The sequence below is a fragment of the Eubalaena glacialis genome, chromosome 1 (genome assembly GCF_028564815.1).
Source record: "Eubalaena glacialis isolate mEubGla1 chromosome 1, mEubGla1.1.hap2.+ XY, whole genome shotgun sequence".
In the NCBI taxonomy this organism is placed as follows: Eukaryota; Metazoa; Chordata; class Mammalia; order Artiodactyla; family Balaenidae; genus Eubalaena; species Eubalaena glacialis.
The window spans coordinates 39,105,976-39,133,383 of NC_083716.1; the positions used below are offsets into that span (position 1 = coordinate 39,105,976).

Below are 27,408 nucleotides of genomic sequence, written 5' to 3' on the forward strand. Positions count from 1 at the left end.
ATTTTAGAATCTGCTCATGAAGAAGAATCCCAGAAACTCACTGGCTCTCCTAAGTAAAATCAGATGCTGTACTCCTGAGTCCCTAGCCCAGCCCGGGGAGCTGCGCACCTCTGTGGGGCCTGCATACAACATGGGCGATGGGAAGATGGCCACGACGGTGGACTTGGGGTCCAGAACCTCCTCCTCGAGCACGGCCGCGTGCTGCTTCATCCGCCAGTCCAGGGGCACGTCGTCATCCTTGGTCCAGCCGCCCAGGGGGTGCAGCAGGAGGACCGGGTGCTGGTAGCCTCTCTCCAGGAGCCGGCGGCGGGTGTCCTGCATCAGCAGAGCGTGGCCGTTGTGGACAGGATTGCGCAACTGGAATGCAAACACTGCATCTGGGAAAGGAAAGCAGAAGCACCAAGGTCAAAGACGTGCGCTGTCTGCAAGGACAGAAAGGAGAAGATGCAGCTGTGTTTACTGTTCAGTGAACTTGTTAGGTCCACTTGCTTTTAAGGACCGGCTGGAGAATCCACCTGGATCTTTAGGGGTGTTACTCCAAAGGTACCAACCAGTGCCAGACTGCTTAGACAGGAATAGGACACAAAGGTAGGAAGCCCTAAAGGGAGAGCCTGACTCAGAAATGAACACATTTGTTGCCAGGACCTTTCCTACAAACCAAGGCTCAGGCAGGGGCCAGTATTAATCAGTCCTCTTGCACCCTGCTCCAGCCTCATTTCCCTGGGAAGTGACTGTTGATAAGGAACATTTTCTGGGGTCTGTGCAACAAAAGTTTAACAATTTAAAGATACAAAAATATTTCTCCTTCACTTTAGGGAAATCTTCAAAACTACTCCAATTAGTGATGAACTCCTGAGAGCCTTAATTTTTCTTTCTGGTTATGAAATAAATTAATATATATCCATCATAGAAAACTTAGAAAATACAGAAAAGCCCAAAATAGAATTTAAAAATCATCCATCATCCTATCATTACTTTTTCTCTCTCTTTTTCAAAATATGTAAAGTGAAAATCTTCCCTTCCCCTTGGTCCTGCTTTACCCCTAGAGGTAGCCGCTGCCATCTGCAGTTTGGTGTGCATGCTGCCAGAGATTTCTGCTACACACAGAAGTAGGTTTGAGTTTTTAAAGCAATTATTACATTTTATTTTGTTTTCCAGAATTATTCTATACATACCGTTCTGCAGTTTGCTTTTTTTACTTAATAGATATATTTTGGGTATCCTTCTGGGTCAGTGCATATTTTTAACTACTGCATAATATTGCAGTAGTTCAACTGTATAAGGTGTTTCCATATCAACAGACATATCAATAGAAGATGATAAAAGTTTTCAGCTTTTCAAAACTATAAACATGCTGTTTGCTGATAATCCTTAATTCTGTAAGCAGAGGAGGGTTAGGAGTATTAACAAATGCCGTAGAGCCAGGCTACGTACCAGCATTCATTTCTTTACATTTCTGTTTGAGCTCCAGAGGTGTCAGGCGGTATTGGTCCAACCCATCATTCCACCGTATTCTCTCCAGCACCTGAAGGTCACCACCAACCAGCCAATCCCCACTTTCCATCACCATCTAGAAAGACCGTTATTAAAGTTGTTAGTGATTAATACTGTTTTCCATTTTATCTAAAAATGTTTCTTCTTCTGAACCAATCTTGGCTTACTTGAAGAACTGCCTTCAGTTCTTCAACATTTCAAGCACAGTATTTATCAAACTTGTTGGTCTCTCAAATCCTTTATTACTCTTAAAAATTACTGAGGACCTGCAAAGAGCTTTTGTTTATATTGGTTATATCTATAATTTTCTGTATTAGAAATTAAAACTTAATTCCCTTAAAAATATTTATTGACTTAAAACTAACAATAAAATATTTATTATTTATTAAATATTAACATAAACATTTTATTTTTTACTGAAAAATATTTTCCAAAAACATAAGAGAAAAATGGCATTGTTTTACATGTTTGCAAATCTCTTCATTATCTGACTTAATAGAAGGCAGCTGGATTCTCATATCTACTTTTGCATTTATTCTGTGGCAATATGTTATTTTGGCTGAAATATGTAAAGAAAATTCAACTACAGATAGGTAGTTGGAAAAGGGAAGAGTATCTGAATAGCCTTTTTCTATCATGTGGATATTCTTCTTTGATATAAGACTAAATAACCTAATTTAAAAATCAGCAACTTTAATAGACATTTCTCCAAATATGATGTACAAATGGCCAACCCAACAGGGATATGAAAAGATGTTCAACATCACTAATCACTGGAGAAGTGCAACCTCACACCCATTAGGATGGCTACTGTTAAAACCAGAAAATAACAAGTGTGGGCAAGGATGTGGAGAACCCCCTCGTGTACTGTTGGCGGGACTGTAAAATGGTGCAACAGTATGGAGTTTTTTCAAAAAATTAAAAATACAACTACCACATGATCCAATAATCCCATTTCTGTGTATATATCCAAAAGAATTAAAAGCAATGTCTCACAGAGATTTGCACAACCATATTCATAGCAGCACTAGTCACAATAGCTAAAAGGTGGAAGCAACCCAAATATGTATTGAAAGATGAATGGATGAACAATGAATGTGAATGATATACATACAATGGAATATTATTCAGCCTTCACAACAAAGGAAATCCAGCCAGAGACTACAAGGGGGATGAAGCTTGAAGACATTATGCTAAGTGAAAAAGCCATTCACAAAAAGATAAATACTGTATTTTTCCACTTACATGGGTATCTAAAGTAGTCAACTTCATAGAAAATAGAATGGTTGATACCAGGGTCTGGGGAAGGGAAAGAGTTGTTGTTTAATAGGTATGGAGTTTCAGATTTTCAAGATGAAAAAGTTTTGGAGATCTGTTTCACAACAATGTAAATATACTTAACACTACTGAATAGTACACTTAAAAATGGATAAGATGGTAAATTTTATGTTACATGTTTTTTACCTAAACAAGTAAATAGATAGATGGTAGTTAGATAGATGATAGACAGATGACAAGACTCATTTTTCACTGAGGTCACTATAAATACTCTACTTTTCGATACCCAGTCTCAGTTGAAAAAGTGACTTCAGGAAAGGGTGGGTAAGGAACAGAACATGGTGACTTTTAGAAAGAACCATCTATACAATGTCCCACACTTTAGATGGCCCAACTCTGGCGTCTTCAATTGTGCCCCTTCTGTCAGGGCAAGGAAACCCTGGTGGGCAGGCCCACCTGAAGTCTGCATTTACTCTCCACCATGAGATGTGTACCTGGGACATTCAGCCTGGGGTGCCCACAGGCAGACCCAGAGGGCCTCCACGGCATGGGGCAAGGCCAAGCATAGAAAGAGAAGGAAGGGTTGGCTGCAGGCCAAGAGCCGACTGTCCACACACTACCATGTTCTGGTACAGAACCGAGAAGCCTAAATTTGAACCTGGCCTAGGCATATTGCCAAAGTAGAAAGATAAAACATATTTAAGTTTATTAGTTAGATAAGTAACTTTTAAATATGGTATCGGGCTTCAGCTCATATTGTTACCCTGGGTCGCACAAATATTCGGTGTGAACCTGGTGTGAAGAATGGTCAAAGTAATGAAAAAGAAAGGCCTGACAGTGTTTGATGAAAGGAGAGGGTTAGCACTTTCCTTGACAAGAATGGATGGAAGAGGCCCCAGGCCTGACAACACACATATGGGTAATGCATTGCCACCTACTTTGTGACATCTAACCATGGTTTTTATGTTGTACATCTGAAACTTATACATTGTTATGTGTTCATCTTATCTCAACCCGAACAAAGAAAAACATGACAACCTTTTGTTTTTTCTATAAACTTAAATATGTTCCATATGACGCTGCAGTGCAACAAGTTACGACTGAGAGCAGGTGTCTCTCCTCAGTCATTGAGACGAACATTACAGAAAGTCTTACTTCTCAGTCAAATCATAGTTGTGCAGTCATTCCCCTGATCAAATTCCATAACTGCCTTTTGCAGTGTCCAAGGACAGTGTGGCCAGCCTGTAATGTCGGCAGAAAAGAGGGAGGCAAGAAAAGGGGAGAGAAAGCTGATTGATTTATGACACCAATTCAGAAGACATCAAGGTGGTGATGGTATACCCCTGGTTCAATTTCCTGTCATGGCCAGATGTTGGAGTTTACAATGACTTGCATTCCAGAGGTTTTCAGGGAATGGGAGGTTGGGCTAGAGCCAGGGTTCTCAACAGAGGGCAATTTTGCCTCTCCTGGCGACATCTGACAATATCTGAAGACAATTGTGATCATCACAACTGGAGTGGGGAAGGGTGTGTTACTGGCATCTAGTGATTAGAGGCCAGGAATGCTTCTCAATATCCTACATTGCACAGGACAGCCCCCGAAACAAAGGAAGCCCTGGGTAGAGAAAGGATGATTTGCAAGGGATTTGCTTGTTCTTTTCATGGCCCCCCTTCTAAACTCTGTGCTCAGGAAAATCACTCAACAAGAATATTGTCAAATACCCATACCTAGACATTTACTTTCTCCTCATTGCTTAAACTGCAGATAAAATTTTGAGTTACCCCAAATCCCTGGGCATGCAGTAACTCATTCTGGGCACTAGGGGTCCACCCTATATTGTTCTATTGGCAAAGGCAATATTGAACCTGTTTCATTCACCATCCAGCCTAAAAATATATCCGGAGAACAATGCTGAAACTATGCTTTTGGCATTTCTGGGATCAGGAGGGACAGAGAGCATCTCTGTCCCCAAGGTGGCTCAACTGTCCCCAGAACCGTGGTCCAGCTATCAGGAAGGGAGGTCCAGTGGCTCTAATTTCCAAGGGCTTTGTGGCCCATAAATCCCCACTTCCTTCCAAGCCTCCTGCCAAAGGGAGGTGTGGGACCACAGCTAGAGTTTGCAGAACTGGACACACAGGTGTGAGGAACAGGCTTTAAGGGAGTCTAGTGAAGCCGCGAAAGAGGAACTGGGCTTGGAATCACAGACAACAGGAATGCAAAAAGGAGAGAGGATGAGCTCAAGCACTAGGATGAAGACTAAGAAAGCTATGGTGAACAGGCTGAAAGAGGGCAAGGAAAGGAAGAGCGGAAATGAACAAGCTGGAGAGGAAGAGGGGATGTGCACATCAGAAGGAGAGGAGCAGCTGAGGGTGGGAAGGTGTAACAGAGAAAGTGAGGAGGCAGGAGTGGAAGGAACAGTGTCCTAGGCTGAGGGACTAGCACGTGCAAAAGTGTGACAGGAGGATACAATGACCAGCTGAGATGCTGGAGGGGAATATCTTGGGCGGTGGTGGTTAGAGGTGGTAAGGTGAAGTCATAGCTTTATGTGAGCTCCCAAATAAAGCTTGAACGGTCCACTCTAGCTGAAGAATGGAGAGGGGCTTCGAGGGGAGTAGGGCAAGGGACAGGGAAGAAATTAAGTGCCCTGGCCCAAGATGCAACAGAAGTGAACAACTTCAAGCAATACCTAGGAGGCAGAACTGTTGGGACTTGGTGATTGAATGGACAAGGGAGAAGAAAGAAGGAAGAATGACGTCCAGTGTGGTGTATATGTACAATGGAATATTAGTCATAAGAATGAATACCATTTGCAGCAACATGGATGGACCCAGAGATTATCATACTAAGTGAAGTAAGTCAGAGAAAGACAAAGATGATATCACTCATTTGTGGAATCTAAAAAATAATACAAATGAACTTATTTACAAAACAGAAACAGACTCACAGACATAGAAAACAAACTTATGGTTACCAGGGGGGTAGTGGGGGGGAGGGATAAATTAGGAGTATGGGATTAACAGAAACACACTACTTTATATAAAATAGATAAACAACAAGGATTTACTGTATAGCACAGGGAACTATATTCAACATCTTGTAATAACCTCTAATGGAAAAGAATACACACACACGTATAACTGAATCACTTTGCTGTACACCTGAAACTAATACAATATTATAAATAAGTATACTTCAATTTAAAAAATAAAATATTACTTTGAAAATAACACAGAAAATATATATTTTTTCAGAATGCCAGGAGATGTACACTCAAAACTGAGGAAATTCATTATGGAAAATAAATGTTGTTGATCTTATGATAAAAAAAGAAAAAAAGAATGACATCTAGGTTTTGGACATGGGCCACTGTTTGGATGGCGGAGCTGTTCACGGAGGTGGGGGACACAGAAGGGGGACAAGGCTGGGGTGAAGTTGCCCATGTTGAGTGTGAGATGCTTGCAGGATATATCCAGGTGGAGCCACACCAGAAACAGCTGCGGATTATTATCTAATGCCATGGTTCTCAACCTTCACAGTACATTAAAATCACAGGGAGCTTCAAAACACACAACACCCAGAACTGAGCCCATCCGGTCATGGGTAATTTTTAAAGCTCCCCAGGTGATTCTGTTGCTCCAACTAACGATGTGGTCTTCAGTGCAGGGCTAAAGGATATAGAAACTCTCATTCCTATCCTTCATTGGGAAGTCATACTCTGTTCTCTTGGTTTCTACATCTGTAAAATGGGAGTAATGATTCTTAGGTGCTTCACAGGAACATTGTGAGAAATAATTACCATTTGAAAAAGCTTTGAGATCCGTGGACGAAAGGCAACATTAAGCATTATTTTTACGAGTTTCACCTGCTCCTCTCCTCATGCTCGCATCTGGGACACGTCACGTGGTTCCACATTAGTGAAAGAGAGGGTTGGGAGGATCTGAATGGAAGGTCAGGGTAACTGCAGTGAGGGGCTATGCAACAGAGGCAGACCGTTTCCTTGGTGACTCTGACCATTTTCCATGCAAATATAACTCCCAGTGCCACATGGAAACACAAGAAGGCCCATAATTACTTTTGGAAGGAATTACTGTTGGAAGGTTTGGGGTTCTAAAACCAAAACACCATGTTTAAGTTTTACTGTGAATTTCAAGGTGCTAAAAAATGTACAGTGAAGACAGTTCCTTTCCCATAAACACACCTTCAGTGCTCCAAGTGTAGCTTATACAGGGTGAGTGGTTTTCTCTCTGGTTATCCATGGCCCATTTCTCACCATTAGCTCACTGGGAATGTTTACAGAGTCCTTCTAATGACCTAATGCTACAGAGTCACTGACTGTATTTTCAAGGCCACAAATCACACCACCACTCTCCCTGCCATCTAAAAAAATTCTGACCTCCAACTGCCAGCACATGATGCAAGACAAGATAAAAATAATTGCTTAAGAGCTTCCTTAGATTTTTTGTTTTTCTTTTAGTGCTAATCATGTATATGTGGATGTTAGGCCCAAAGAGTGGAAATACCTGAGCTGGCATGAAGAAAGGCCACCACTATTCTTTAGGTCACTGAGTGCAGATAAGAGCCCAAACCTAAAGGATTATGATCAGAAAAGGAACGAGACTAAGATATAATTAAGGCTCAGAACACAATTCCTCAAATAGCTATTGTCCAGTAACTTCAAGGCCTGTCTCCCAGCCTCTTGGAGAGAAAATGTTCAGATGGCTCTGAGGTTATCTGCAGGGTGGCTAGTTGTGTCCAATAAATGAAAAGCTGCTTTGCTCCCCCACTGACCTCTTGTGTTCCACCAGGGGCCTTGCAAAAGCCCTCCCTACTCTGCAATATTTCACAACTGAAAAAAACAAAACCAAACCAAAGGGAAGTTTGTCTGACAGATTTGAACAGGTTTATTCAAACATCCATTGTGTATGGTCACGGAGCTGGAAGAGATCTCAGAGTTACTGAGTCTGGCCCCCTCCTTTTATAAATGAAGAAACTGAGGACAAGAGAGAGGACGTGCCTTGTCCAACCACAAGGCTTTTTAGAGTCTCCTGGGTCTCAGATGGTTCTCTATTACCTTTGAACTTTCTGAAAGTTAGTTACTCCAGCTAGGGAATCACTAGTATATGTCTTTTTTAATTTCAACCGTAATGCTCTAATCTCGGATAAGGGATTGCTTTTGCATTCAATTTCACATATTTTTCTTTATGGGAAATGAACCACACCCAGCAATTCCACTCCCTGCAATCCCACCCCATCACCAACAACAATTAGAAGCTGTGAAGGAGGCTGAGGAGTTTTAGTCTATTTTGCCGTTAGGCAGATTGACTCCAAAATAATCCTAATCAGATGAACACATTTTTCAATCTGAAAAATATCCACCGATGAAAATGTGATATTTTCCCTCTGGAAACTCTGCCGCTATCTGTGCTTTTTGTTTATTGAAACAATGTCACCGACCACCCCCCTCCCCACAACAGCCACAGAGCATGAACTTCCAGTCTCTTTCCAGAGGTTAGTTGGATCCATTCTGTATGAAGAAATTGACTTCCCTTGTGAATTTCAAGATGGACAGGGCTGCAGGCTCTGGCTGTGGTTCTGTGCATAGCACAGCTATGATTCTGGTTCTCGCCTCATGATGTTAGACTAAATTATCTCCCCAGTCCAGTTGTTTCCCATTTAGCTGAGGGAATCAGCCATCACAGGATCTGAGGGCTCAAGAGACCATTTAGACCAGCCCTCCAACAGAAAGTCATTTCTTTGCCCTATCTAAAAACATCTCCCCAGGCAAAGCTTGCAAGACCTCCCTTAGAAATGCATTCTTTCATCTAACCCCAGTTTTTCTAAGTCCTTCGCGAAGGAATTAAAAAGAATTATTTTTTTCCTAAGTTGAAAGAAAGACCTTCCAAAGGTTATGCCACTTACTTTGATGTAGGGGTGTTTTGCACAGGTTGTGCCCCACACATGGGAACAACGCTCCTCTTTTCTGTGTTCATAGAATTCAGGGTCTCGTAAGATAGCCACCTTCCGTCCTCCGTGTGTCAGGACAAACTCGCTGCACCCTTCCAGCCGCGTCTTATCGTCCGCAGAGACGGGCAGCACGACGGGGATGCTCATGTTGATCACTCCGTCTGTGGACAGAGCCATTTGATGCGTGAATGTGGGATACGAGGTGTGGGCTCCTTTAAAGAGGCCTCAAACGCGCGCACAATGTCTCTTCCACACATTTCCTGCAAAAGGCATTAAGACCTAACTCTAACAGGGTTATGTTGGCTGCACTAGTTTCTCTAGCGTCTGTGATAAATCCTTTGAGAAGAGGCTTCTCAAAGCAAAAGATGCAGCGTTTGTGAAAAGTGGGCTGTTTCAAATTGTAGGGGTGGCTTCAGTAAGTGATTTGGAGGACCATGCCCGAGGGGGTGGCTCCCTTCTGAGTTCCCTTTTTAAAATTTGGTCCTGACCTCAACACACTAGGAAGCTTAAAGTCTTTAAAAATCCAACTAGATAAAATAAAGGTGGGCAATGCCCTGCATATCTGCGAATTCCACACCGGCAGATTCAACCACCTCGTGGATAGCGAACTTTATACAGGATCCACCTTTGGTTGAATCGTGGATGAGGAACCCGCAGATACAGAGGTTGGATTGTGGAGCTGGAGCATCCACAGATTTCGGTATCTGCATTGGGTCCTGGAACCAACCCTCTTCAGATTGGGAGGGATGACTATGATTTCTTAGTGAAGCCAGATAATGTAAAAGAAATCACACAGCTGTTTCTCCCCTTTTATAATGGTGCCCTAACATTCTAGCAAATATGTCAGGCTTTCAGTTGTACTTACAGTGAGAAAACGGGGGCACAGAATTAAGTGTATAACATTCAAGAATATCAGGGAGATTTGGGGGGAGTTCCCAAGTTCAAGACTCAGAAGGGAACGAAAGGAAAGTGAGTAAAAAAAAACATTCAACTTGTTACACAATTTAAGCTCCTACTGCTTGCCGCTCCACCGGCCAAAAAAATGGAGAAATGAGTTGCTGGGAGAAGGAATAGCAACTTTATTCGGAAAGCCAGCAGACCGGGAAGATGGTAGACTAGTGTCCCAAAGAACCACCTTCCCTGAATTCAGGCTTCTTTTATACTAAAAGGGGAGGGGATAAAGTCAAACATTTTCTGGTTCTGGTCAGACTCTGAGGGGATGTTAATTTCTTCCTCCCTGCGGTCATTCACAGGTGGGCTTAGTCAGGATGTTTTCTGTGAACTAAACAAAGGTCTTTTAGCTTAAACTTCATCACATGAGAGGCAGGGTTCCCAGAGATGGGCCATTATGTATAATTTAAGCTTATAGGCAACATCCCTTTAGGGATTAACTTGTAAAAGCAATAGAATAAAAAGGTTAAAGTAAAAGGAACAGATCCAATGTGGAGTAAAATTTGTTCTTCCTTATTACAAACTCAGGATTTCCAAAAGAGGAAGCAAATGCTGTTATTTATGGATTGGAGGAAATGTACCATAGATTAATGAAGTCTTTTAAATCTAACTTTCAAAATCCAACATTTAGACCACTTCTGATAGAGTTAAAAATCTGAGATCTGAGTTCTATTCCTTTGGGGCATAATACTCCCCCATTAGCTATGAAACAAAAGTCTACAGGCATATCACTTTGCACATTTAAAATACTGTCCAAAAGTTACTAGGACATAAAGAATGTCACAGGATATATACAGCAACTTCCAGCAATAAAGAAATCCCATCCATCATAAAATCCCACAACCTGCTCTGGGAGCCTCATAAACAACAAGGAAGATACTGTACACAGAAAGTATGAGTCTCCTCACTCAAGTAACTCCTTTGTTTCAAAGTTCACAGACAATAAGAGGAGTCCAAGCAAGCCCTGTGCAGAGAGCACTGAACTCAAAGCCAAGCGATCTCCTATTTACTACCTGTGTCACTCACCTTCTCTGTCCTCAGTTTCTCCACTTGGAAAATGGGATCATAAATAATATGTATATCCCTGGATTGCTGGGAAGAGGCTTTCTGTGGATAGCATGACCACACTGCTTACAAAGAGTGCCTTGACCAAAATAAAGTAAAACAAGATGCAAAGCAAAAGGCAGGTTGGATGCTGGCGGAAACCCAGCTCTGCCTCCAACGTGCTTGCGGTGCTGCCTTCCATCAATTACTCTGGGCTGAAATCCAAAGAATACTCCACTTGCTCGTTGCCATCGCCTCCTTTGGTCCACTAGGTTCCAGCGCAACGTAGCCTCTGATCCACCTTCATCTTGGCCTTGAGTGAAAATCCCAACTAACGAAACAGCTCTACCTGACAGGTTGTCAAGAGACTAATCTGTGGGATGTTGTGGAAGGGAGTTCTACCGAGTAACAGTGCCAACTGATCTCATACACCTGTAGCTACAACTCCACACAGGTAAAAGCAGATTTACTGGGGTTTCCCTATCATCTTAATCAACTTTTCTAATACATAAAATTATCCTACAATTTAACTCTGTGCTGAAATAGCCTCCATAGCTTTAAACATTGACTCGGGCTTTCGGCCTTTTTCCATCATGTGCTTCAGCTCTGGTGGGAACCACCCTGATTATTTTACTGCAGTATAACTCATTTTGGAAAAGAGTATCGTAGTGTTTTAGCCACAGTTAGTCCAACACTTAACTTCATGTTTAATTGAATAATCTTGCTTTTGCTTTAAATAATTTTCAAGCCTGTTGTTTTAACCTTGTAGGTATGCTTATCATTTGTTTGGGACTATTTCTGGGCAAAAACTAAAATACTTTATATTGCTTAATTAGCCTTTTTCAAGGAAAAACAACAGTGATGAAAACAATACTCAAGATAAATGATATCTTCAGAATTTTACCTTTTTCTTCTGGTACAGTGCAGAAGTTTAGAATTGCAGCGAGTACGTGTTTATTCCCAGTTTTATAACTATCAATCGTCATAGCTTGAAATTAAATTCATGCATAATTACTCATCACAAACGAAGTACAATCATCCACAATCCAACCAGGTGCATCCACTTTAAATTGTATCTAAAATTGATTTATCCTTCATCAATTAAAAATGTTTTATAAATGCAATAGAAAAAAATTTCCAGATTTGTGAAACAAAATGGGGACCAACACTCAGTAGAAGTAATTAACAGAGAGGATCATAAATTTTTAAAATCTCAGGAACAAAATGTGCAACAGAAATTTAGAAACAAGTTTAATTTGTCAGCCAAATAAAACATTATAAACAACAGCTGCATCTGATCCAGAAATTTCCTGTTACTTGGACTCCTATCAACAGAAGAATGCAGCATTATTCTATTATAACTGGTTGGATCATGAACTGTTAGCAATTCCAACTGGTTCATTTAGATTTTTTTTTTTTAGTTATGTCCTTACCATTTCTAGTTAATATAACATATCTAATTATAATAATTTAACTACTTATAAAGTTAAAGTACATACCAGGAAGGAACATGCCTAGAGAAATACAAACACAATTAAGAAACATATTGTTTTCAACTTTCCACCAAAATAATAGTAAAGCAACAATGACAAGGAACAAACTCCTACTATGAAGTTTCATACATACAACATACAAAGATACGGAGCTTTTTGTTACTGCTATTTCTAAAAATAGAGCATATGTGACAGCAAAAAGCTGGTGAAACCAGAATTTGTATTGAATACTGTCCAATACAATCCAAAAGCATTTCTAAATAATTATGTTTTTAAATAATTATAACATATGTCAATAGCCCCTCCAACTTAAGCAAGAAGTTGTCTCTTACAAATATGTGATGTTATAACTACTGTCAGATGATTCCAAACCAGGCTTTGGGAGGTATACAGGCAAACTGCTTTAGAACGTCCTAGAATTCCAGATGTTTACAGGACATGAAAGTATGCCCATTCCCAGGAAAACCTGGATTTGAATCCAGGTTTTGAGTGAGTTATTTAACCTTCCCAATACTTATTTCCTCATATGGACAAAATACCTTCACAGTGGTGTTATCTGGATTAAATGTGATGTCCTATGTCAAGCACCAGGGTCAGAACACATTATGTGCTGAATAAATGCTGGCAGTATATAGAAAAGCTCTCAAGCCCTGCCTTGGAAAGTCAGAGCCGCAGAAGACTTGCCATTAAATGATCAGGTCTCACAAGGCTGCTATGTCTTAACCCTACTTGGATGCCACCAGTCAAGAACATAAGCTTGAGGTTCCATTTTTAAATTTAGATGTGACATTTATCATTGGAGGATCTATGACAGCCCCCCCAAACTATATATCCAGTGAGAAATAAAATAATAATAATACACTGACATGAAAATAGATCCTTGAGTAATATAGGGAGTAACTCATACTATATAATCATCAAAAACACTAAAAAATTTTTGATTTTGCTTTTGGACTGAGTAGACTGAGCTAATTTTATTTTATTTTTTTACTATAGGGGGAAATTATGAACCTTTGAGAAAATTAAAACCAACAAAATACTTTTGGGAGACAGGGTCAGAATAGAAACAATTTTACCTGCAGATTATAGGTGATCAAGAAATGTGCAATTGTTTAATGGTAGATGAAAATGGCCACATGTCTATGGCTACAAAAATTATTTCAAATTTTCAATGGTGGTGACTCAAACTTCATAAATTGGTTAAAATTAAATGATATCCATACAAATGATACCTTGCCCAACCTTCTGATACAGAGAGACATCATTTTTGGAATTTAACCGTGTCTACTCAGTCCAAAAGCCATCGAGCCAAGCTCTGTCATGAGACTGTCATGGTGTGGTAGAGGGCAGTGTTTCAACCGGCTTTCCCTAGACACCCTCAGGGCTGCTGTCCAGGTGGGAGAAAGACTGAGCCCACTTCTTCCAAAGGAGCAGTTCCATTTTCATCTGTTGTATATATTGCCTCAGATTTCACTGAAATAGTTATGACTTGAAAAAAAAAAAGTTTGACAACCACTGATGTGGCGGGAAAACCCCTCCGGACTAGCGTTCAGAAGATGAACTGCACTGCCTGTCCCAGCAAGCTCATATTTGTCTTCATTATCTATCTCCAGCAGCTAGAACAAACCCTGACATCTGAGGACACTCAATAAATATTTATTGGCTAGCTGATGAACATCTTATCTGTGCTACTTCCAAACGGATGTGACTAGAGATAAGCTACTTGGTCTGTCCAAGACTTTGAAGTCCTTTTAATTTTATGCAGCGAGGGGGTTGTTAATATATGGAACATTTACTATTGGACCAGGTACTGTATTCTTTTAAACATTCAACATCCCATTGAGGTAGGTACTATTATTAACATCCCTATTTTACAGATGAGGAAACTGAGGCCCAGAGAGTTTAAGCAATTTGCCCTGAACCCAGACAGTTTGGCTCCACAGCTCACTCTTATCCACTATGGTATTCTGCCTCTACTTAGGTAGAGGTGGGCAGCATGTTACATCCCTGGTATGTATTTTTATTAATTGACTTACGTAGGAATTAAGGAGCCTTCTGGAGGGTATGGGGAGTTTTGAAACCTAACTACAACTGGGGTTGCTTTACGCCCCATTCCCCAGGCAGAGGCACAAACCTAGAACATGAACATCTTTCTCAGGAAAGAACATCTGATTTGATTTTTCTTCCTAGAAGGTTTGCAGCCCTGCTCAGTATTACAAATTCAGTATGCCTCTATCCTATCCCTCCCTCATTTATCAGCTATTCCCCAAGATCTTGAAATAAATAAGTTCTATTTGATAAGGTCAAGACAGTTCTAGGAAGGAAATGATCAGAGAAGGATCTGGAAGTTTTCTGAATGAGACATCCTTCTAACCTTGACAGGAGCAGTTCTCTAAAAGCCATTCAGCTTCTGCCCAGAAAGTTGCCTTAACACCCCCTATGAGAGTTTAGTGGATGAAGCCATCCTAATATATTTCATGTATGGGCATGAATATCGACCCTTTATTATCCACCAAGGAAAGCAACTGCTGCAATAAGGTTTGCTGGAGGATGGGAGGCATCCTGTAAGTCAGCAATGAGTGCTGAGTTCATCCTGGCTTCCCCAGGATGGTCCAAGCAGCTGCCAATGGTGCTTCTGACTGTCCACTGCCTTCTGAATATCAAGGCCAGCAAAGGGCAGGTGGAGGTGAAGAAGACTTAACCTTCTCTTGGCTTTGTGTGCAAGTCAAACCTTTATTTTTTGGTTCCTTAGCTTTAAGTAATCAATAATCCTTTGAGGATAACCAAAAAAAATCCTAAAAATGGAAGCTTATACATAATTGGACACACCATAAATAATCTAAATATTTTCACAATAGGATTTACAAACCAAGGATTAGCATTTCTTGTTCCTGTGAAAACTTCTGAGAAATATTTTTTTCTTTAATAATAAAGAGTAACAAACGAAAAAACAAAAACCCATACCGTCTAGCAGGGTGCCAAAGTGTATAACCTGCAAGTACTCCTTTTCCCGCATAAAACCTTTGAGGGGAGTGGCCCAGCCTTCACTCAAAACTTGGACCCACTGAAGATCCAGCTGCAAAACACAAAAAAGCAGGTGAACATTTCCATAAGCTCTGTTTTCCAGCCATCTGGCCCCAGGGCAGTCCTTTCTTATTCAGTTGACAGGAGAATGAAGGCAGAACCTTTTATGATTTAAGCGTTTCCACATGTAATGCTGACCCATGATCTAGGGGCTGGAGAAGTTTGAGTCTAGAACTTTCTGTGGGAGAGTGGTGAAAAGATTTCAAATTGGGATGATTTCTTTGAACACTTTAGGCTGTATCTATCCTTCAATGTGCAACTGTGTTGAAGATTCACTGTTCATTCTTTTTTCCACAAAAACTCTGGTTTGGCTACATTTTTTTCACCAAATGTGTTAGTTATTTGACTGAACTGAGCAAACCATTGACACTAAGATAAATGTCCAGGGACTTCCCTGGTGTCACAGAGGTTAAGAATCCGCCTGCGAATGCAGGGGACACAGGTTTGAGCCCTGGTCCGGGAAGATCCCACATGCTGTGGAGCAACTAAGCCCGTGTGCCACAACTACTGAGCCTGCGCTCTAGAGCCCATGAGCCACAGCTACTGAGCCCGCGTGCCACAACTACTGAAGCCCGTGCGCCTAGAGCCCGTGCTCCACAACAAGAGAAGCCACCGCAATGAGAAGCCCACGCACCACCACGACGAAGAGTAGCCCCTGCTCGCCGCAACTAGAGAAAGCCCACGCGCAGCAACAAAGACCCAACGCAGCCAAAAATAAACAATAAATAAATTAATTTTTTTAAAAAAAGACAAACGTCTAAAATTCTTAGCGTGATACTGACAGGCCTTCAAGCTCTGGCCCCAGGGGCCCATGTAGGGATGTCCACCTGCCACCAGTCCCCACCTGGGGGCCTAGTCACCAACAGTGCCAGACAGTGTGCAGTCTGAACACACACGTGGTTTCAAGCCCATCCTCCCCTCTACCTGAAAACCCTGTTCGTCATTTAAAACCCAGCTCAAAAAATAAAAACAAAAAAATAAACCCCCCCAAAATAAATAAATAAATAGATATAAATAAAAATAAAACCCAGCTCATGGGCCACTGCTCTGAAATCTTTCCTGTCACCGCTAGGATCAAAAGAATTAATCGTTAGATCCTTTGAAGTTCTTCTGTACCTTGTAGACCATTTTGTTATTGGAACTATTATTCCACACTGTAATTATAATTATGTGTTTCTCACCTGCCTGGAGCATTGGAAAACTCAGAATTTATTGTGTTTATAAGTTTGTCATGACTTACTAAAGCGTGGGGTCTTCATGAGCTGAAGCACATTCCCAATGTACTCTGCCTCTTAAAAAAATGTCCAGGGGCTTCCCTGGTGGCGCAGTGGTTGAGAATCTGCCTGCCAATGCAGGGGACACGAGTTCGAGCCCTGGTCTGGGAAGATCCCACATGCCGCGGAGCAACTAGGCCCGTGAGCCACAACTACTGAGCCTGCGCGTCTGGAGCCTGTGCTCCGCAACAAGAGAGGCCGCGATAGTGAGAGGCCTGCGCACCGCTATGAAGAGTGGCCCCCACTTGCCGCAACTAGAGAAAGCCCTCACACAGAAACGAAGACCCAACACAGCAAAAAAAAAAAAAAAAAAAAAAGTGTCCAAGGTTTTAATGGATACCAAAAGTTTACCAGTGAAGACCTGATCACCTTATATGAACCAACTAACACTAACCAGTAAACAGGTGAAGGCATCTGCAGGGCTGTTTGCTGGGATTGCATCGTAACATCTTCTAGGTAGCAAAATCAATGCAACCAAAGCTCCCTCTCCTCAGACTGGACTCTCCCTGATGAGGGAAGAGTGGGATGTGCAGAGTAGAAAAAAGATCAAGGCATTCATGTCACTTTAGATCAGGGTTGCTTCTTGTTTTCTTCAAATTCCTTCTCAATGGTCCAAGAAACACCTGTATTCTGGACAAACTATTTTCTCAGCAACTGCCAACAAATAATTACTGCCTAATGCTTGCGTGCTGGCATAACTGAAGGTATAATGACAACCATATAAAACTGTCCTCTGCAAATATAGAAGTTACGTTCCCAGTCTGCCTCTGTACATGGCATTGATCAGCTGCCTTGTGGCAACACTTGATGAGAGATTTTCTTGAAGAAGAGGTAAAAAAAAAATTGGCAAAATGAAGTGTTTTTCTTTATAGGCATTGCATTTTCCTTATGCCTACCTTCCTTATTCATTAAGAGTAATTGTAAATGGATTATAATGACTGACATTAAGCCTAAGTCTCCATTAGCCAGTGTGCACCCTCTTACCTTGGTAATTGATAACGAAGGGAGCACTTCGGCCTCAGCTCGGACTTGGTCGAGTTTGTTTTCTGGCACAAAGAGTTCGTGGATGCCTTTGATTATAGTGTGGGGTACAATGTTCTGAAATGAAGCAGACTTGGTAACAGTTTGGAATTAAAACTATAAAAAGAACACTTCAGTAAACAGATGATCTTTTATGACTGTATAAAACTATTAAAAAAAAAAAAAAAAAAAGACGTTCAGTCCACCCACCTGCTCCTGTAGAAGTTCCACCACCTGCTGCACACAGTCGCTCACCGAGGACAAATTGGTTTTAAGCACAAGCTCAGGAGTTTCAGGTTTCTCATAATCGGAATCAATACCTGTAAACCCTGCAAGGCAGAAGGCTGAAAATCACATCTGCACCAACAGAACAATCTTTTTACTCAATAAGACATAACACATGTTGCAATAATGTTTTCAACCGCTGTATTCAGATTAAAACAGAAAAGGTCAAACAGCTATCCTTGCCCTCTAGCCATAGATAAGAACATATACAGCTGTGTTTTCAATACAGAAAGCCACGATTATCAACAAAATCTGTCTGAGTCCAAGCCCTCTGCAGCTGATTAGAATGGAAAAGGAAAACAAGTAGGAGGAAAACTGAAAGATTCCTCCTACACACACGCACATACACATATCCATTTTAGTTCTCTAAACTTGATTGCTTGTGGCTGGGGTGATAGTTCTTGAAAAATACAAGCCCACGTTTTAACTAGCCCACGGACATATTGAAGATATTACGGTTTGATAAAAAGTTGTGTGCACTATATGCAATTTTGGAAAACAGGTTTTGAAACTTCAGACAGATTTCTGGGCACAGACTAATAAGAATTGGTGGCATAAGTAAGTGGCAAAGATACCGCTGAACTGGCTCTCCTACCTTTGATCTCCCCAGCTCGGGCCCGTTTGTAGAGACCTTTTACATCTCTGCTTTCACAAATGTTTAGAGGCGCATCTACAAATATCTCAAAGAATGGCAGTCCTGCAGATTCATGGATTTTGCGGGCATTCTCACGATCCTGGAAAAAAATTACCTTTAAGAATGTAAGAAGAGGGACTTCCCTGGTGGCGCAGTGGTTAAGAATCCGCCTGCCGGGCTTCCCTGGTGGCGCAGTGGTTAAGAATCCGCCTGCCAATGCAGGGGACACGGGTTCGAGACCTGGTCCAGGAAGATCCCACATGCCACAGAGCAACTAAGCCTGTGTGCCACAACTACTGAGCCTGCGCTCTAGAGCTCACGAGTCACAACTACTGAGCCTGCATGCCACAACTATTGAAGCCCCCAAGCCTAGAGCCCGTGCTCCGCAACAAGAGAAGCCACCACAATGAGAAGCCTGTGCACCACAACGAAGAGTAGCCCCCAATTGCCGCAACTAGAGAAAGCCCACGTGCAGCAACAAAGACCCAACACAGCCATAAATAAATAAATAAATAAATAAATTAAAAAAAAAAAAAAGTATCCGCCTGCCAATGCAGGGGACACAGGTTCAAGCCCTAGTCCGGGAAGATCCCACATGCCGCAGAGCAACTAAGCCCGTGCACCACAACTACTGAGCCTGCGCCCTAGAGTCCATGAGCCACAACTACTGAGCCCACGTGCCACAACTACTGAAGCCCATGTGCCTAGAGCCCGTGCTCCCAACAAGAGAAGCCACCACAATGAGAAGCCCGCGCACCACAACAAAGAGTAGCCCCCGCTCACCACAACTAGAGAAAACCCACGTGCAGTAACGAAGACCCAACGCAGCCAAAAATAAATTAAAAAAAAAAAAACTTGGCAAAAAAAAAAAATTAAAAAAAAAAAAAGAATGTAAGAAGAGGTTTCATAATGAAATTCTTCATCACAAAATACTGTGTGCTCTGGTCTTCCATGACCTTAAGATAACACTGGGGTTTGAGCTCTTCAGAGGTGTCAGGAAACTAGCCCTTCAGAGAAACTCCAGAAATTTCACTCTAGTAAACAACTCTCCCAAGTACTTTCCAAAAAAAAAAAAAAAAAGCGAACAAACAAAAAAAAATGGGAAAGAATCCCAACCAAAAGACAGGGCTGGCAATATAAGAGCATTTCATTCAAAGGATGTGTTCAAAGTACATAGTGTCTTATATGTAATTCACAGAAATTTCCTGTTTTAAAACAAGAGGAGTAACACTCCACCTCGTTGATGTCAACGTTAAACACACATGACCTGATGCATTGGTGATGAACTGCTGTTTTCTTTAGTAAGCTAAGCTCCCTGACTTTTTGGAGAAATACTGGCTTGGCCAAAAAGTTCGTTCGGGTTTTTCGGTTAAGAGGGACAGGGAAACCCAAAAGTTCCCGAAGGAACTTTTCGGCCAACCCAATAAAATTACCGAGCTTTGGAAATTTTTCTTGTTTAACTTTCTCTTCCTTTCAACTCTGGCCAAGTGTACCTTACCATTGTGAAAGTGGAAGGGTTTATGTCACCTGGTGCCCTGGCATCTGGAAACGAAGGGACTCTCTTTATATAACCAATATTAAAGAGAGGAAATTAGGGAGCAAGTGGGGGAGGGAGAGCCAGTGGGGGAGACTGAAAGTATGACATTCCTCTGTCCTCCCCTCCGCTGGCTCCTCATCCTGGCAGCTTGAGAGCACTGGCGTTGTGTGTGGCAGTTGTGTGCGTTGCCAAAGCACTTTACCTTCGCAAAAGGAGAAATGAAGCTGGTAATGCAGACCAGACCAGCGTCGGCAAACAGCCTGGCCACCTCAGCAATCCGGCGGATGTTTTCTTCTCTGTCCCAAGGAGAGAATCCAAGGTTTTTGTTGAGGCCATGACGGACGTTGTCCCCATCGAGGGAGTAGCAAGGGATGGCGTGGGAGACGAGATTCTCCTCCAGAGCAAAACTGATCGTTGTTTTTCCAGCACCAGAGAGACCTGTTCAGAATGGGCAAGACGGGACAGGCACTGTCTCTGACTGTTTAGGATAATAAATTGTGCTCTGAACCTAATTGTGAACTGATCCTAATTTTTACCTAATTCAAGCATAATTAAACCCTCATTACAATCACTGGATTGACCTCAAATCAAAACCATTCAAGTCTAGAAAAAGCAAAGTTTACTACAAGTCAAGTACTAGCATTTCTTTCAAATCTTGAAATAACTATTTGTCCCTTGTTAGGATTATAGCCTTTCAAAGCAAAAGGGGTTCATCAATAGGGAGACCTTGGCAGGCTATGTATGGTCCTTGGTGTGTTCTGCTTCTGAGATGGGCTGGGACCTGGGACCCTTTACCAGAGTGCTTGCACCTGGACAAACGTCTCCTGGAGCAACAGAGTACAAAGAAACTGTAAGGGACTAAAAATACCTGCACGTGGCCACAGCTGGGGCAAATTATAAACAATAAGATGCAAAAAGGCCAGAAACCAGCTGCCATTTCTGAGGTGCAGGGAGCAAAAGCAGGGTACTGTGCATGATTCCTGCACACGGCACCACCACCAAGGGGGTCAGCCGACCGCCTAAGCCGCCCCTCCAGCCTGACCACCCATCTGCCCCTACTCGCATCCCATTTAAGGAACCGGTTTGCCCCACCTCCGGAATGAGCAATGGCAATTGTTTCTTGTTTTCGCTCCCTCATGCTGCAGCAGGGACCTCAATAAAGCCTTGCCTGAACTCCTTGTCTGGCCTCTTATCAATTTCTATTGATTAAGGAGTCCAAGGACCTGAGTTGGTAACACTTTGCCCGCAGAGTATTTGATAGATTAGAAAGTTGTGCATACAAATTCAGATTATGGCTTCTCTTGAAAAAAAATCAGAGGCTCCGGCAGTGGTGTCCTCATATCCCCTTATGAGAGCAATCAGCTGGAGGGAGGGACAGCCAGACCTTGGAGACTGGGAGGCCCACCTCCCTTGTAGATGCTGCTAAGCACCCATCTGACAAGAGAACCAACATACTCTCCTTTTGTTTTCAAGATTTTCCAAAATGATTCTCAAAACATAAAGACAGAGAACCACCCTGAGCTACGCTGTAGATGTAGTTAGAGTTGCCATATACTCTTAGGTGTTTGGAGTCTTTACATGAGAGTGGAGTTACAAGGTGCCTTTTACCATGGTTTCAAAGCACAGTGATTGGGAACACACACTATAATTTCTACATGAGGGAGAATGTAAGGAGAAAGGGAACGAAATGCTACCCGCCAAAATTACTTAAGAGCTCAAAATCTGAACCACCCTGGAAAAGGAGCCCTCTAAAAATTCAGTTGTTCTAAAGATCTCTGAACCTGAAGAAAAATGCAGTGATGCCAAACCACTGTCAGACAGCACCCAGAAGAGGAAAAGTCAGGACGGGGGCAGAAAAGAAAGTCAAGAAATTGTTAATATAGAGAAGACAGCAGGGGGAAAGAGGAAAAAGAAAAAGTAAGAGTAAAGAAGGGATGCAGGACAGAGAGACTTGGAAAGAAAGGTGATATATGAAAGGTAAACAAGTATTTTCCATACTTTTAGTTATGTTTTTAAGTCATGCCCTTGGCTTTGACAGAGGATCATTAGAAGAAATGGCTACGTGAAGAATGTGTTGGCAATCTTTGTAAATCAAGGCATTGTCTATTACATCTTTATGTAATTCAGTTTTATTTGGATAGAAATTAATGTGATAAATTCCTCTTAAAAGTTATGTCCAGTTGTGGGGTAGGATAAATGGGACTCCTGAATCTCTGGTACGTTCTCTTGCATCAGAAAATGAGAGAAACAATAGAAATTTCTAACACAGTTAGCTGTATTAAAATAGATCATTGGAACATTTATTTTAATACATTGAAGTAACACCAATTACATTTACTGAGAGTTTTACTAGGGACCAGGACTTGTGCTAAGTGCATATATGCTTTATTTCATTTTGTTCTACCTATACCGCTATGAGGCAGGTATTATCTTTATTCTCATTTTACAAATAAGGGAACCGAGGCTTAGAGAGGTTGGTTGGCTTGTCCAAAATCACACAGCTAATGTAGGTGAAACCGGTACCCAACTCCAACTCTCTAGATTTGAAGTATTTGGTTTTTCCTGATTTGCCTGGTCAATATCCAACGTCTGTAATATGAGAATAAAAAATAAACTAGGAAAAGATGACTTTTTGAGAGTAAGAAAAGACAGAGGAAGTATACCCTTGAGTTTTTTTTCTCTTCTACCTGTTCTTTTTGTCTTTTCAAGGGTGTTTTACATTAATAAAAATGGACTCTGTGGGTATGTCCTGATTCAAAATTTGGACAAACACATGAAGGCAAAGCATCTCATGAAGGCAAACACATAGCAAGAGGAAAACGTCTGGAGCACGCTGTTTTATTCACTGCTGCACGTCATGTCTCTCAGGGGGAGCGGGGGAAACATATCAGGAATTGCGGCAGGTGAATCTGCCTTCTAGAACACAGCAGCCTCCTTGCCCTCTGTCCAGCTTCACCCTGGAAGCAGGGAAAGTTGTTCTTCCAGGGATGAATGAAACCCGGAAACCAAGGGCAAGTGCCACAGGCACTAGGAAATAACTTGAAAGAGAAGAATGAGGCTGCTTTAGACAGGAATAGGAAAGACTCAGAATAGCAAGAAAAGACACAAGGCAGGTCCTCGCTTGTTGTGTTTTTTAGAATTATCTTCAGGTTAGAATAAATTAGCATTTGTGAGCAAACAGTAACACATAAGTTGATTTCATAACCTGGATAAACATATCTTTGCATCTGAGTTCATCTCCATATGAAATATTATGTCTACGAAATGAACCTGTTTTTTTCTTTTGAGTCCAGCCTATGTCGGACCTGCATTCCCAGGAATTAACTTCTTCTACCTTGTACTCAAGAGTATAAGGTAACAGCCGAGGACTAATTCCAGTTCTGTCACTAACCCTTAGCTTTGACATTCTGGGGCTATAAAAACACAAGAAAAGGGAGATTCATTTGGTCACCTCGGTGGGAATGAGTTCTTTTTTTATACACAAGGGACAATACTCAGCTACACAGAAAACATTAGTTTTGCTTCTTGCACAGATTTTAATTTTTTAAAATAAGTAAAATAGCCCCCTAGAATATTAAAACATCAGAAAATAAAGAATATCTCTAATGGACAGCCAAATGCTTGATGTCAAATTAGGAGAGCCCCATTCATAACTGCCAGTAAATGTGTTTAGGCATGAAATTAAGAATTAGAGAATTCCTTAGAGCTGACTGGGAATGTCATAATCAACTTGTCCCATCCTTTGCTGCCAAAGAGGTGAAAACAGAGAACTAGAGACATTCCATGACTTGATGGAAGTCCTATTTCTCACTGATGGGTAGAGTTAGGACTAACACCCAAGCTTTCTATTACAGCTCTCAGCCTCCTTCTAATGTTGAAATACCCATGTAATATGTATGTGACACTATCTTCCTAAAAATTGTGTGTCACCATCAGTTTTCCATTAAAAAGTATATAGATCTCGGGCTTCCCTGGTGGCGCAGTGGTTGAGAATCTGCCTGCCAATGCAGGGGACACGGGTTCGAGCCCTGGTCTGGGAAGATCCCACGTGCCGCGGAGCAGCTGGGCCCGTGAACCACAATTACTGAGCCTGCGCGTCTGGAGCCTGTGCTCCGCAACAGGAGAGGCCGCGATGGTGAGAGGCCCGCGCACCGCGATGAAGAGTGGCCCCCGCTTGCCACAACTGGAGAAAGCCCTCGCACAGAAACGAAGACCCAACACAGCCATAAATAAATAAAACAATTAAAAAAAAAAAATTAAAAAAAATAAATAAATAAATAAATAAAAAATATACAGATCTCAACACAGCATACCTGTCAGCCACACGGTACATCCTCGGAATCCACCCCTTGTTCCAACCACCTGCCCTCTCTTATTCCTGCTCACGTGATGCGCCTGATACACAACATTGGTGGATTTCTGCTGGGTCTCCTACAAAACAAGAGCAAGCGCAATATTCAATTAATAAAATAATAAATCTCATATGTATACATATAATAAAATAATAAAATAACAGATTACATAAATCGTCTTCCCTAACAGAAACTCCTTTTTTTATAATTGGCATACAGAGTAACATTAATTAACTCTACTAATTTAGAAACAGACACTGCCTTTAGCATACTCATCACCGCCCTTTGAAAGTATAATTTGAATGAGGCAATTATTGATGCGATGCAATGTAAAAGTTCTGGTTCCATGACATATTAAAATGTGTACCTTTGGTAATGGTTAGGGGAATGTCTTTGTTTCTGTAAATGCATGTTCTTCCCAAGTCCCATGGGCATGAACTGAAAACAGCCCAAATACTCCAGCCACTGAGGAAATAATAGGGTGAGGCTGGTTGAGCTCCTCTCTAGAGAGCTGGGAGAGGCCCCGATCACAGAACAAAGAGTTAGAGGCCATCATACCCCTCCTGCTCCCACCCAGACACAGACGTCAGCAACTTGAGAGTTGATCCCCGAAATAGGACTCCTTTTTCACAAGTACTGAAATCTGCTTCCACTTTCCCAAGGGTCAGTGTATGAACTTTTTAATCTTTCAAAAAGGCCTGAAGAAATGGAAATGTACCAGTTATTAGTCTTGGAGGCTAACTCAAATCTCGAATGTCTTTATTTTGGCTGTAATAAAATCAGCCCCGTGAGGGCACAGATTATCTGATCCTGACCCTAAACTCTGACTGGAAGGTACATGTCTGATGAATAAAAAAAGGTAAAATGAGTCAATAAATACAGTTAGTGGTGGACATTTAAAAAAATAATATGTGAAGATGTGATCCAAGGGGGGAGGGGGTGGGTCAGGGGAACCCATAATGATGGTTAAATAAAAATAAAAAGGTTGAGAACTGCCCATATGTGTCTTTGGTATGGTAATTAAATTTCTAATGACAGATGTAATCCAAGTTGCTGAACTGTAAAAATCTATGAAGCCTTTTAAACACTGTACATGTACACCCACCAGAGCTAAAAAAAAAAGCTCCAATATTCTTTGAGCAAGACCCAGAGAGTCTTAGAAAACTCTGGGTCACATGAGGGCAACTTTTACATTCTGGAGCAAATTAAATCACCTCTTTATGCCTTTCCTTTGGGAAAAAAAAAATCAAGGGGAATACAAATAGGACTGTTTGGAGGCTTATATAAATAATGGATGGGAACATGCTCTGTAAATGGCCAAGTTCCCGACAAATGTGGATGCTGACAATGATTATTCAGTGTATAGCTGCAGCAGGAGAGCCATCTGGATTAGGATCAGGAAAACCACTTCAAGACCAAGGAGGAAGGAGCCCCCTGCTGGCCCTTGGGGGCTCAGAAAGGCAGTGCACACCCGTGGGGTGGGCCTGCTAGTGAGGCACAGAGCCCAACAAAGGGGCCAGCTGGCAGGGAACAGCATTATCAGTGTCAGCGGGAGCCAAGAGGTAGGTGTTGAAAGCTGGGATCGGCTGGGTTAAGTTACCTAAAACTCTCCAAGGCTAGACGCTCTGATCATCCATCAAACAAACCTGGTCAGAACCCAAGACTTGGAAGGGGTCGGGACATAGTAGACAGCAGGGGTGGCTTGCACGAGAGGATTCATAAAGGGGGACAAATGAGGCTAGTTCATGAGATATTTTAGCCATATTTTCCCTGGGTGAATAAATCCCCTGAAGGTATCCTGAGTCTTTTGTGCCAAGTACACTCTATGGCTCCAGGATAACATTAAAATTTTCTTTCTCTCCATTTCCTTGTTAATCACTGCCATTAAATTCAAGAACACTGTGTGTGGATATCAGGCCCACAAGTCAGTTCATCTGTTCATTCATTGATTCTTTCGGTAAATGTGTATGTAAATGAGCTCCTACTAAGTGCCAGGGGCCATACTAGGCACTGGGAATATAGTAGTAAACAAAGCAGAATTCCTGGCAACATTTTAGGGGGAAATACAGACAAAAAGATCAAGTAACTGGGCCCCTCAGAGGAGAGGGAGGGTCTCAGACATATATCTCTCTACTGTATGAAGTGTATGGATGTTAGCATAACTGAAGCCATCTTGGGCCGTTACAGTCTCTCCTGTTCTTCTGCTGACCCTGCCAGGGACTGTAATGTAAAGTGAATCACTTTTCTGTCATCGAGGGCTTTGTAGTTAATACATATTGTTTAATAATCATTAGAACCAGGTGACCTCTCCTCTATGCCCTGTTAGTCCCCAAACAATGACGAAAATCTTCACTGACATATTCCTGATGCCCACGAAACTCATTACCCGTTTGTAAGTCTTGACATAGAAAGGCACGTCCTGTTTCCAAGTACCTACCCCTATACTCTAGGTTAATATAAAATTGTCCCAATGGCCCCTCGGTGGCACAGAGTACAGCTGTGAATGCTTCTGGATCATTGTCGACACAATCCTGATCCCATCCTGTGAGTAAGTTACCCCATAATAAACTAATCCGTTGATCATATGGAGTTGCCTGCCTCATTTTTTTCAGTCTCAAGATGCCTTCTTAGTTCAGTGGGCACTATGTGTTCCCTCCGTCCTCTGACATGAAGATATATAAAGAATACCTGCAACTCAGTAATAGACAACCCACTTTATAAAAATGGGCAAAAGATTTGAACAGTCACTTCACAAAGGAAGATGCACAAATGGCCCATAAGCACATGAAGAAGGGCTCAATGTCACTAGTCGTGAGAGAAATGCAAATTAAAACCAAAATGAGACACTACTGATAACATCTAAAGTCAGCAAGGATGGGCTCTCATATGTTTTTGTTTGTTTGTTTTTTAATTTAATTTAATTTTTATTTATTTACTTATTTTTGGTTGCATTGGGTCTTTGTTGCTGTGCGTGGGCTTTCTCTAGTTGCGTCGAGCC

At 41.7% G+C, this 27,408-nt stretch overlaps 1 protein-coding gene and 1 non-coding gene across 5 annotated transcripts in view; one reads left to right on the forward strand and one right to left on the reverse strand.

Moving 5' to 3' along the window:
* The window catches only part of PAPSS2 (3'-phosphoadenosine 5'-phosphosulfate synthase 2), a 78,952-nt gene that overhangs the window by 3,676 nt on the left and 47,868 nt on the right, over nt 1–27,408 (reverse strand). Inside the window, exons 2-12 of one of the 4 annotated variants that reach the window (XM_061174641.1) lie at nt 24,372–24,489; nt 20,261–20,496; nt 18,483–18,621; nt 17,813–17,931; nt 17,567–17,680; nt 15,189–15,300; nt 12,231–12,245; nt 8,692–8,897; nt 2,740–2,793; nt 1,435–1,570; nt 109–377 (exon numbers count right to left, since the gene is read on the reverse strand). In XM_061174641.1, the coding sequence (XP_061030624.1) occupies nt 109–377; nt 1,435–1,570; nt 2,740–2,793; nt 8,692–8,897; nt 12,231–12,245; nt 15,189–15,300; nt 17,567–17,680; nt 17,813–17,931; nt 18,483–18,621; nt 20,261–20,496; nt 24,372–24,489 (1,518 nt within the window). The remainder of the gene's footprint in view (nt 1–108; nt 378–1,434; nt 1,571–2,739; nt 2,794–8,691; nt 8,898–12,230; nt 12,246–15,188; nt 15,301–17,566; nt 17,681–17,812; nt 17,932–18,482; nt 18,622–20,260; nt 20,497–24,371; nt 24,490–27,408) is intronic. The other 3 variants (XM_061174727.1, XM_061174811.1, XM_061174893.1) reach the window with 3 other exon arrangements.
* LOC133079411 (U6atac minor spliceosomal RNA) lies at nt 3,610–3,736 on the forward strand. The gene has a single exon (XR_009698186.1). It is a non-coding gene; the product is annotated as a U6atac minor spliceosomal RNA (small nuclear RNA).